The sequence below is a fragment of the Triticum aestivum genome, chromosome 3B, assembly GCF_018294505.1.
Source record: "Triticum aestivum cultivar Chinese Spring chromosome 3B, IWGSC CS RefSeq v2.1, whole genome shotgun sequence".
Classification (NCBI taxonomy): domain Eukaryota; kingdom Viridiplantae; phylum Streptophyta; class Magnoliopsida; order Poales; family Poaceae; genus Triticum; species Triticum aestivum.
Genome location: NC_057801.1, coordinates 528,854,488 through 528,866,584, shown reverse-complemented (window position 1 = coordinate 528,866,584; position 12,097 = coordinate 528,854,488). Strand labels below are relative to the sequence as shown.

The window sequence follows — 12,097 nt, the reverse complement described above, 5'->3', positions numbered from 1 at the left end:
AAATTTCAGTACCAATCGAAATCAACAAAATTAAGTGAATTTTAGTGATTTTGGTTTGCTTTTTGCACAAAAGGCCGTAATATTTGCTTGACGTTAATTAATATGGACCGCGCTACGCGTCGGCCGCCGAAGAATCTTTTAAAAGCTCGACAATCGTTCGACCTACAGCTATCTAGCATCCAGCATCGTCCTAATCACTGCAACAAGATTAGTGTTGCAGAATTCTTTGCTACAAAGCTTATGTTGCAGTAACCCGTTGCAATATAGGTGATATTGCAGATTTTTTTTCTTTGCTATTTTTGCAGCATAGATGTTATTGCGGAAGAAAATTTTACAACACAGATGATGTTGCAGAAAATATTTGTAGCTTTTCTGGTCTTTATCTTTTTACAACATAGGGTGTTGTTACGGAAGATAATTTTGCAACACATGATGTTGCAGAAAAAATTGCGAAAAGAGACACACGCATCACAGGGAGTAGGCGGCGGATCACGCGCGTGCGATCCGCCGGCTGATGGCAAGCGTTTCCCATTAAATATTTGCGTTTTTTGAAGTTATTTTTGAAAAACACTTGAATCAACTCGTAGTGCTGAAATTACTGAAATATTTTAACCGGAAGGTAAATATTTTAGTGACTTTTGAAAATAATAAAATTCAGTGAATTTAATCGAAATCTGACTGAAAATGAAAACCATGGACACCGTACCGATGGGTAAAATATGAAGAAACTGAGCGAGCCGACAGGCTGGGTCTAACCGAACGCACAAGACCAGCCGGACCTTATCCGAAAACCTGCCCACCTTCAAATCGCCGTGGACGACCAAGGAGACGGCGGCCGTGGGCACAGGAGGGGAATCCGCATCCGGGGGGAACAAGAGCAGAGGAATCGGGAAGAGATCCGTGTTGGTGGTAACTGGTAAGCACCACAAAAAAAAATTCGATTTTTCTTGCTTCCCCCGTGATCTAGGTCTGCATCTCCTCATCGTTGAAGTGCAGGAGTTGATAGCCGGATTCCCGGAGGGAGACGAATTCGACCTAGCAGCGGAGTTGGGAGCCCGATTCCAGGTGGGAGACGGCAGAGATCACCAAGAAGGACGACATCAATCGCTATAAATAAAGGGGGCCAAGAACACCCAAGGGCCAAGGCGCAGCCAGAGATCCGGGTGCTGAGTCTTTTTTTGCTTGCTGTTGCTGAATACTAGTGCTAGAAATACTTGAGGAAATTCCTAGCCTGCAGGCTGCAGCAGATGGAAGGCCCCTTCCCATTGCTTGTGCATGATCTTGGGAACCGTACAGATGACTGCCAGACGCGGTTCAGCATCTCCAACCAGGCCGTGAGCACCGCAGCCATCCATGAACTCAAGGACTACAGGTGCTTCGAGTCTCCACAGGGCTGGGTGCTCGCGCTGGAACCTGCTTCCCTGCACACGTTCCTGTGGCGCCCTCAGGACGGCCAGAGGATCAGCCTTCCATCCCCAAAACAAGAATTTCCCAGGAGGTGCAAGTGCCTGCTTTCCGACAAGCCTAGCTCGACATCGTCTTGCACTGTTCTGGTCCTCGATCTTGACCAGCCTAATCTGTTGGTGTGCCGAATCGGAGGAAGCCAATGGGACTCTTACAACTATGAGCTCACCATGTTCCTCGCAGATGACAAGCCTCGGGAGATACATATGGCCAAACTTAAAGGCATTGCTGCTGTTGGGGGCAAGGTCTACTACACGTTCACGGGACACGCCCTTGGAGTAGTGGAGTTCAGCCCTGAGCTCAGCCTCACCGAGTTTGAAGTTGATATGGTTGAACTGCCCGACACCATGCCGTTTACTTCAACTTACTTGGTTGAATCATGTGGTGACCTCTTTATGGTGGTCGTTGTCTTTCTTGGACACAACGTGCACAAAATCGACAAGGTCGACGTGTATAAGATGGACTTCTCGAGGCCGGAATGGTGCAAGGTGGACAGGATTGGTGATAGGGTGTTCCTCTTGGGTGGAGACAGCATCGGAGCTTCCAACTTTGGAGCATCATGTTCGGCCAGTGAACATGGTTTGTCTAGCAACTGTATCTACTTTCTGAACAACATCGCTGCCGAGGAGAATTACCTGCACATTTTCAACCTGGAGAAAGGGACTGAAGAAGTGCAACGTCCTTTTAGACACAAAAATGGTTGCCTGCTGCCACTGCCACGTCCACCGATGTGGCTGTTACCCACAGACGACTGACTTCATGTGCAAGGAAAATTTAGCACTGTACTAGTACTTTTTTTGTTTGTTTGGATACCTGCAATAAAGTGGTGCCTAGCACCTTAGTTCAAGGTTTTGGTGTATTCTCAGTTAGAGAGAGTACATGTTTATTATGCGTCGTAGCATTTGTTTTCGTTGTCACCTCTGAAATGTGAACTGTGTGACGAGAGGAAAACTATTACCATCTGCATTTATCACTGTTTTCTCCAAAGCATTAGATTTTTGTATATATATCATCTGTCAAAACGCCACTGAGATATACACCTCTGTTTTTACAGCAGTAGTACCATACACCTTCATCTTCATTTGAGAGAATCTGATGTACATAATTTATGAAGCAATAAACTTAATTTTTCTGCTATGATCCGATTAATGTTAATGGATTATTTGTGATGAAATACATAGTCGGTGTAGAAACTCTAGATTATCCATGTTGTCTTACGCATGGCTTCTTTTCAGTCTCCACAGCTCCCAAATGGTTGTCCATCTGCCAGACTGTTTGATCTTGTGCGCAAGAACTGGATGGGAATGTCCAACTGAAGACTAATTTGCAAAACCAGCAAGCCTGCAACATGGACAAAATCATCTCAGTGGAAGAAGTGGAATACAATACATCTTATCATTAATACTATCTTGGTTTGATACAGGCAATGAAATTCTGACATTAAGTAACGTAAACATGATTCCAAAATATAGGACATGTGAGCGTTACTGTTAGGAGCTAGGGTTCTGCCCGGTCTTGGCCGGAGGCTGTAGGGGAAGGAGGGAGAGGGGCAAGGGCTCGAGCGCGGCAGCCGGCGGCGTGACGCCGTCCTTGCGCGTGGGGCGGCGGCGGAGACAGGAGGCGGCTAGGGTTTTAGGGTTCCGGCTCCTCTGGGAGCCGGGCAATAGAAATGGTCTTATTGCTTAATTCTGAAAATAGTCTTACAAGTCGTATATATAACCACGATATGAAATAAAACTAAGATAACTTGCAGGCTAAGATTGCCCGGTGGGCCTCCTGCGGCCATAGACCTGGCCGGTCATAACATCTCTCCCCACCTTCTCAAACAACTCGTCCTCGAGCTGAAAGTCGGGGTAGTGCTGGCGGAACTCATCGCGTTGTTCCCAAGTAGCGTCCTCCTCTGGCAGTCCAGTCCACTGAATCAACACGTACCAGGAGCCGCATCGCAGCTGAGCCTTCAACGCCTTCTCCGGCTCAGGAAGGAGACGCCCGGCCGTGATCGGGAGAAGTGTCGGTGTGCCGCGGGTGGCTCTCCGCGGAATGGCTTGAGCAGCCCCACATGGAAGACATCATGGATCCGCGCGCCTGCCGGAAGCTGAAGACGGTAAGCCACCTTCCCAATGCGTTCCGGGATAGCAAAGGGACCGGCATAGCGAGGACCAAGCTTCCTCCTCGCGCGTGGGTCCAAGGACTGCGTAGAGCGATGAAGACGCGGCCAGACCCAATCACCCACCACGAACTCCGCCTCGCAATGGTGGCCATCATAGTAATGTTTGGCCAATTGCTGGGCCTGTAGGAGCCGTTGCCGGACTTCCGCGAGCATCTCATCACGGCTCCTCAGAAGAGCACCGGCTGCCTCAGTCCGCGCCAAGGCCGGATCAACCGGAAGGATCGGCGGGGGTGGCCGGCCATACACCACCTCAAAGGACGTAGCACGGAGGACGGAGTGATAAGAGGTGTTGTAGCAGTACTCCGCCCATGAAAGTCAGTCCACCCATGCGCGAGGTCGATCACCTGTAACACAACGCAAATACATGGCAATCACCTTGTTAACGATCTCAGACTGGCCGTCCGTCTGAGGGTGGAAGGCGGTGCTCAGGCGGAGCTTCACGCCCGCCAACCGAAAGAGGTCGCGCCATACGTGTCCCATGAACACGGGGTCCCGATCACTGACGATCGAAGAAGGGAACCCATGGAGCGGACAATGCCATCGAAGAAGGCCCGCGCGACAGACGCCGCTGTATAGGTATGGCCGAGCGTGATGAAGTGAGCATACTTGGAGAAGCGGTCGACCACCGTGAGAATGACGGACTTGCCGCCCACCTTGGGTAGGCCCTCGATGAAGTCCATGGAGATGTCCGCCCAGACCTGGGATGGCACCTCCAAGGGCTGAAGCATGCCAGCCGGCCGTAGAGTCTCCGTTTTGTTGCGCTGGCACGTCACACAAGACCGTACCCAGTCACGGACCAGGGCACGATCACCTGGAATGTAGAAGTCGGCGCGGAGACGATGGAGTGTCTTCTGCACCCCCTCATGGCCCGCCGAGTGGGCGAGGCGCAGCACCTGCCGACGAAGATCGTCGTGCGCCGGAACGAAGACCCTGCGCCCATGGAGGAGCAGGACATCGGCGAGACGCCACGGCTCCTCCAGCTCTCCCGCCGCCAGCTGCTGCTGCAGGAGGAGAGAGTCGGCCGCGGCAGCGGTCGCCCGTCGGATGTCGGCTTAGAGGGCGAAGTAGGGCCCGGTGATGATGCAGAAGGCCGCCCCCTCCGCCGCACCGTCGTCCACATCGGCGTCACGCCGAGACAGGGCGTCGGCGACAGTGTTAAGGCGACCCGATTGGTACTCGACGGTGAAGTCAAACCCAAAGAGCTTACTGAACCACTGGTGCTGGGGCATCGTCGAGAGCCTCTGATCCAGCATGAACTTGAGGCTGTAATGGTCCGTGCAGATCCATAAGGAACGACCCCAAAGATAGGGCCGCCAATGGCGCACTGCCTACACGAACCCAATGAGCTCGCGCTCATAAGCCGCCAGCTTAAGATGGCGTGCAGCAAAGGGGCGGCTGAAGAAGGCGAGGGGTCCATCGCCTTGATGAAGGACTGCACCGAACCCCGCACCGGAGGCGTCGCAGTCGACGGTGAACGGGAGGTCAAAATCAGGCATCTGCAGGACGGGTCCCGCCGTGAGGGCCCCCTTGAGGGCCTCGAACGCTGTAGTGGCCTCCTCATCCCAAGAGAAGGCGTTGCGACGGAGAAGGCGCGTGAGCGGGGCCGCGATGAGGCCAAACTCCTGGATGAACTTCCGGTAGTACCCCGCGAGGCCCAGGAACCCGCAAAGAGCCCGTGGAGACTGCGGAATCGGCCAGGCGGCGACGGCCGCCACCTTGTCAGCGTCCATGGCCACTCCCTCGGCTGAGATGACGTGGCCGATAATGGAGACCGAACCTCGTGGTGAGATCGATTGATTGTTGCGGTCCGATCTTTCACGACACTCCACCACCACCAGTAGCAACCTCTCGCCCGCGCACGCGGTGTACACGAAGTAGAGGGTTTGAACCTTGCGGCCCAACATGAGAAAACCAATCTCGACGAAGGTACTCACGCGAAAAAACAATTTCCACGAAGAGAAATCGCAACACGGAGGTTTTCTAAAGATCCCTCCAAAACTTGATACGGGTGTCTACCCTGAAAAACACATCGTGTCTATTTCACAAAAGATAACCTACCTTTACATTCATCCTACTATGGCTATTTATACACGTCAAACTCTTATCTCTAATTAAATTGCCTTTTACATCTCGGCAGATATTCTAATCTAACAACCAGATTAATGTTGGAGGTGGACCCCAGCCCGTATCCTTTAATGAAAGCAAATCACGTAACAGCCTCCAAGTCTTGATAGATTGAGGGACCTTTTTACGTGGAAGTGGCAAGAATAGAAACAAACTCATTTCTTTGATTTTATTGGCCGAGTGAAATAGATCACATATCCCGTACTTCCATGTATCTACATAGGCTTCATTAACTTTCCAAAAATTGGGGAACGTTGGTGTTTCTGTTCCCTTGCCAAACCTTGCCTGATCAAGGTTACATGCATATGTCATGGCTTGATTTAGCTCTTCCTCTTGCATGTAATTATTCTCCTTTAATACATGCACGTCCAGGGACTTCTCTTCCTTCTTGTTGGCACACAGATCAAACAAAACAATGTAGTGTTCTATTGTAACAGAAAATAATCCATCTAACCCACTGACATGTGTTACTATTTTGCGATCATTAACAACACTAGCATTAGTCACGGCCGTATCATCCTCTCTCCCTTGAAATGAAACCGTCCTCGGTTTTGAATCAATCTCTTCAATTATATTTTTGTTTGCAGTTTGAACGACACATGGAAAATTTTCAGCGTCTTCAACCTTCTCTTTCTGTACTTCAGATGTAGCTTGAGCAATATCCCGCTTCTTGCGGTCAGCCATATACTTCTCTGGTGTGTATAAATCAAGTGGTACATATTGTCCTCCACGAACAAAAGAAAATTCACCAACGGAATGATATGTCAACTGTTGAGGGAGTCCCGGATTAGGGGGTGTCCGGATAGCCGAACTATCATCTTTGGCCGGACTCCTAGACTATGAAGATACAAGATTGAAGACTTCGTCCCGTGTCCGGATGGGACTTTCCTTGACGTGGAAGGCAAGCTTGGCGATACGGATATGTAGATCTCCTACCTTTGTAACCGACTCTGTGTAACCCTAGCCCTCTCCAGTGTCTATATAAACCGGAGGGTTTTAGTCCGTAGGACGAACAACAATCATACCATAGGCTAGCTTCTAGGGTTTAGCCTCTTTGATCTCGTGGTAGATCTACTCTTGTACTACCCATATCATCAATATTAATCAAGCAGGAGTAGGGTTGTACCTCCATCGAGAGGGCCCGAACCTGGGTAAAAACATCGTGTCCCTTGTCTCATGTTACCATCCGCCTAAACGCACAGTTCGGGACCCCCTACCCGAGATCCGCCGGTTTTGACACCGACATTGGTGCTTTCATTGAGAATTCCTCTGTGTCGTCGCCATCAGGAAGGATGCCTCGTCCCGTCTTTAAAGACGGCAGTTGCTAAAGGAGCTTTGGCCATCGGCCAAACTCTCCGACTAGGCGGTTTTCTTATGACCACCTGTTCGGCCGCCGCGCCGACGATGACTTCTCGGGTCATCGAAAGCAATCTTCACGTTAACTCGGAACTTCCCGAGCAGCTAGATCCGATGGAGCTCTCCTCCTTAAACAAGCTCTTGGATCGCATCGCCGCCCTGGGAGTCGCTACAGACTATGATCAGATTGGGCCTAAAACCGATCTGAGAGAGATCAACTCTCCCCAGGCTACCCACCACGTTGCTGTGGTAGAGGAACAGTAGGCGACCCTTCTTCTCTATTAAGACTAGCTATGTCCGGATTCCCGACCCCTCCATGCCGGATTCCCGCGGAGGGACGGACGTCGATCAAGTCCTGAACCTAAAGTCAGGCAGTGGGCTGGATTCATTGGACAATATCCAAAAACCCAAGCTTCCAAGTTCGGAAACTTTTCGGCCCCTGAGTCTTAGATTAGACGGGGTTCCAAATTTAATTCCACCCGCCCACCCAAACATAAGCGATCTATCCAGAATCCGGCAAGAGACCGCTGAAATAGTACACCATTACTAGGCCAGATTCCTCCTGGTTATGGACAGGATAAAGGACTGCCGCGAGGAAGACGCAATTTCACTTTTCTGCAATAATTGCACGGACAAGGGAATCCTAAACGCCATAAGTCGTCGTGAAATTACACGCTTTGCCGACTTGGCGTCCATAGTACGAAAGTACTGTGCAATGGAGAGCGCCTGGAAAACCGAAACCAAATTTCGGGATAATCCGGCCCCGAATACAACCCTAGTCAAAAATAAAAGGGTGCATCATTGCCAGGCACCTGGGTTAAATACCAAAAAGCAAAAAACCCCTAAAGGGCACGGAGCCGTACTGGAGGGATGGCTCAATGGACCCTGCAAAATTCATAGTACAAAGGGCGCCACTCCACCTCATAGCCTTCGAGCATGTTGGATACTACGGCAGGTGGCCAAAAGTGGCGAAGAGCTTCTAGCTCCAGAGAACCAGCCCAGCAACACCAGTACGGTATTAACAGTCTTCGAGACTTTCGCATCAAATAATATGCGGAAACGAACACTCCGTAGCCTTGCCGAAGTCTACCAAGTAGCAACAATAAATCCATGGAGTGACACAGCTATTATCTTTAACGCCAGTGACGAACCTAAATTCCGAATAGCCCGAGCACCAGCCGCATTGGTCCTCCGTCCAATAGTGGACGGCTTTCGCCTTACCAAGGTACTCATGGATGGCGGCAGCGGATTAAACCTCATTTACAAGGAAACCCTTTGAAAAATGGAAATAGACTGGAGCCGCATTGAGCGAAGCAGCACAACCTTTAGAGGAATAATCCCTAGTCGAGAAGCATGCTGCACAGGAAAAATTACACTAGATGTGGTGTTCGGCTCGCCGGACAATTACAGGTCCGAGGAGGTCACGTTCCAAGTGGCCCTGTTCAGCAGCGGATATCACGCTTTATACATAGCACTCTGCGCCGAAAATAAGACAGCCGCACTAGCCCTTGAGGCACTATCCGAAGCCCTAGCGGCCGAGGAACTCACTGCACTGCGCTTCACGGTGAACAGGGACGATGTGATACTCGATAAGAGATCCAAGTCCACCTATTTTAAGCCAGCGGACGAGATAGTCAAATTCCAAGTCCATCCAACGGACCCTACAAAGACGGCATCCATTGGGGCACAGTTAAACCCTGATGTAGACGCCGCACTACGAGGATTCCTACGGGAAAATTGGGACATCTTCACCTGGCACCCCTCAGACATGCCAGGAATCCCACGCCGGCTGGCCGAGCATAGCCTAAATATCCTAAAAGGATTCAAGCCAGTCAAACAGGCTCTTCAGCGATTTTCCAAACCCGACAGACAGGCAATGGGAGAGGAGCTAGCCAAACTATTGGAAGCTGAATTCATCAGAGATATAAAACATCCGGTCTGGCTAGCAAACCTGGTGATGGTACCAAAGATGGATAAATCCTGGCGCCCATGTGTCGACTTCAAGGACCTTAACAAGGCTTGCCCAAAGGATCCCTTCCCCCTCCCCCGCATCGATCAAATTATCGAGGCTACCGCAGGGCACGATTCATTGTGCTTCCTCGACGCATACTCCGGCTACCACCAAATCAAGATGGCGGAGCCAGACCAAGCCGCAACAGCATTCATCACTCCATATGGCCCATTTTGCTTTAACACAATGCCCTTCGGGCTCAAAAATGCCGGCGCAACATATCAGCGCATGATTCAGACATGTTTGGCAAACCAGATCGGCAAAACAGTGGAGGCATACGTAGATGATGTGGTCGTCAAATCCAAGCATGTCGAAACTCTAGTAGACGACTTGAGGCTCACATTCGACAATCTCCGAGCATATGACATTAAGCTCAACTCGGAAAAATGCGTTTTTGGCGTACCGGCCGGAAAGCTCTTGGGCTTCATTGTATCCGATAGAGGAATTGAAGCAAACCCAGCCAAAATCCGAGCTCTGTCACAATTGGATATCCCAAAAGACCTCAAACAAATACAAAAATTGACTGGATGCGTGGCGGCTCTAAGCCGCTTTATCTCCCGCTTAGGAGAAAAGGCATTACCCCTTTATCGCCTCCTGCGGCGCACCGAACACTTCGAGTGGACGGATGCCGCCACGGCCGGACTCGAAGAAATCAAAGCCATATTGGCAACAAATCTGGTCCTGGCCGCGCCCAACATGGGCGAACCAATGCAATTATACATCACGGCAACCCATAAAGTTGTAAGCGCGGTGCTCATTGTCGAACGAGAAACGGATGGACACAAGTTCCCTCTCCAAAAACCAGTTTACTACGTGTCCACTGTCCTAACTCCATGCAAGTCACGGTACCCGCACTATCAAAAGATAGCATACGCGGTGTTCATGGCATCCCGGAAGCTGCGACACTACTTCCAAGAGTGTTAGATAACAGTAGCCTCCAAAGTACCTCCTAATGACATTATAAACAACCGCGACGCAACGGGCTGGATTGCCAAATGGGCCATCGAGCTCCTCCCGTTCGACATAACCTATAAACAACGGCGAGCTATCAAGTCGTAAGTTTTGGCTGACTTCGTCGACGAATGGACTAAAGCCGAACTCCCTAAAGAGTACGGCGCATACTCCAATTGGATCATGCACTTCGACGGATCCAAAATGTTGGCCGGCCTGGGGGCTGGCGTCGTCCTGACGTCCCCAACCGGAGACACAGTCCAATACATACTCCAGATAATGTACACGGACTCCAACAACGCAGCCGAATATGAGGCCCTTCTACATGGCCTCCGGATGGCGGTCTCCATGGGCATTAAACGCCTAGAGGTGCGCGGGGATTCGAACCTCGCGATATCCCAAATAAATGGAGACATTGACGCCAAGGATCCGAAAATGGTAGCTTACCGTAACGACGTCCTAAAAATGTCAGCTCGGTTTGAAGGGCTCGAATTTCACCATATAGCCCGTGATAATAACCAGGAGGCGGACGTATTGGCACGCATCGGCGCAAAGCGCGATGCCGTCCCTCCCAACATCTTCCTGGAATGGCTTTTCAAGCCATCCGTACTATGGGAATGGGAGTCCGGAAACAACAATCCGGACCCAACCGCACCGCCCGACACCGAACATTTTGACACAATCGGTGGTTCTGCCAATGAAATAACACCTTCAGCCCACGAAATAATGGCAGTCATTGCCCCGTGGACCGAACCATTCCTAGCCTACTTAACTAGGCGGGAACTTCCCGAGGACCAAAACGAGGCCTGCTGCATAGTACGGCGATCTAAAGCCTATAAGGTCCATGAGGGAGAGCTTTATAAGAAAAGCACAACCGGAGTCCTTCAAAGGTGTATCTCCGAAGAGGAAGGGTGAAATCTTCTGGCTGAAATTCATGCCGAACTCGGTGGGCACCATGCCGCAGCCCGGGCCCTTGTAGGCAAGGCCTTCCGTACAGGATTTTATTGGCCAACGGCCCGGGCAGACGCTCAGGACTTAGTCCAACGATGCGTCGGTTGCCAGCTCTTTGCTAATCAAAGCCACATGCCACCCACGGCCCTGAAAACTATACCCATCACCTGGTCGTTTGCGGTCTGGGGGCTTGACATGGTTGGACCCCTTAAAGGAGGAACCCACAAGCAAAAATACCTATTGGTCATGGTGGATAAATTCACCAAATGGATAGAGGCCAAGCCAGTTAAGACGGCCGAATCCGGACCCGTCATAGACTTCATATTAGAGGTAGTACACTGTTACGGCGTCCCCCATAGCATCATCACTGATAACGGCATGAACTTCATGGCCGACGAGGTTAAACTCTGGTGCAAAAACATGGGCATCAAGCTCGACTACGCTTCAGTCTATCACCCTCAAACTAACGGTCAAGTCGAGTGAGCAAATGGTCTAATCATGAGCGGCATTAAACCCAGACTAGTGCGGTCCCTCAAGGAATCTAACACGCACTGGGTAGAGGAGCTCGACTCCGTACTCTGGGGGCTGCGGACCATGCCGAATCGCACTACCGGATTCACACCAGTTTTTATGGTATACGGCGCAGAGGCAGTTTTGCCCTGCGACATAATTCATGACTCACCTCATGTGCGCATGTACGAAGAAAGAGAAGCCGAGCTGGATTGGCAGGACAGTTTGGACGCCTTAGAGGAGGAGCGCGACGTGGCAAAAGCTCGTTCCGCATTCTATCAACAGCAGGCCCGAAGATATCAAAGCAGAGAAGTACGGGCCAAAACTTACAATGTTGGCGAACTAGTTCTACGCCTGCCGGACAAGAAAAAGGACAAACTCAAGCCCAAATGGGAAGGTCCCTTCATCATCGACCAAGTCCTGACCGGCGGAGCGTACCGTCTGTGAAACGCATCGGATAACCTACTTGAGCCGAACCCATGGAACGCAGCCCGTCTCCGAAGATTCTACGCCTAGCGCCGGACTCTGAGTTCGTCTCCTTCCTCCGTCTACATTTTATA

At 50.8% G+C, this 12,097-nt stretch overlaps 1 protein-coding gene across 2 annotated transcripts; it reads left to right on the top strand.

Annotated features, from left to right (window-relative positions):
• Positions 1-721: 721 nt before the first annotated feature.
• On the top strand, positions 722-2,430 carry LOC123070733 (uncharacterized). Of its 2 annotated transcripts, none has more exons than XM_044494038.1 (2): positions 722-916; positions 997-2,430. In XM_044494038.1, exon 2 carries the CDS (start codon positions 1,248-1,250, stop codon positions 2,217-2,219), a length of 972 nt encoding a protein of 323 aa, XP_044349973.1. In that variant the 5' UTR covers positions 722-916; positions 997-1,247; the 3' UTR covers positions 2,220-2,430. The 2 variants fall into 2 exon arrangements, with proteins under 2 accessions (XP_044349973.1, XP_044349974.1); XM_044494039.1 differs by having other exon boundaries at positions 739-916; positions 992-2,430.
• The last annotated feature ends 9,667 nt before the right edge of the window (positions 2,431-12,097 follow it).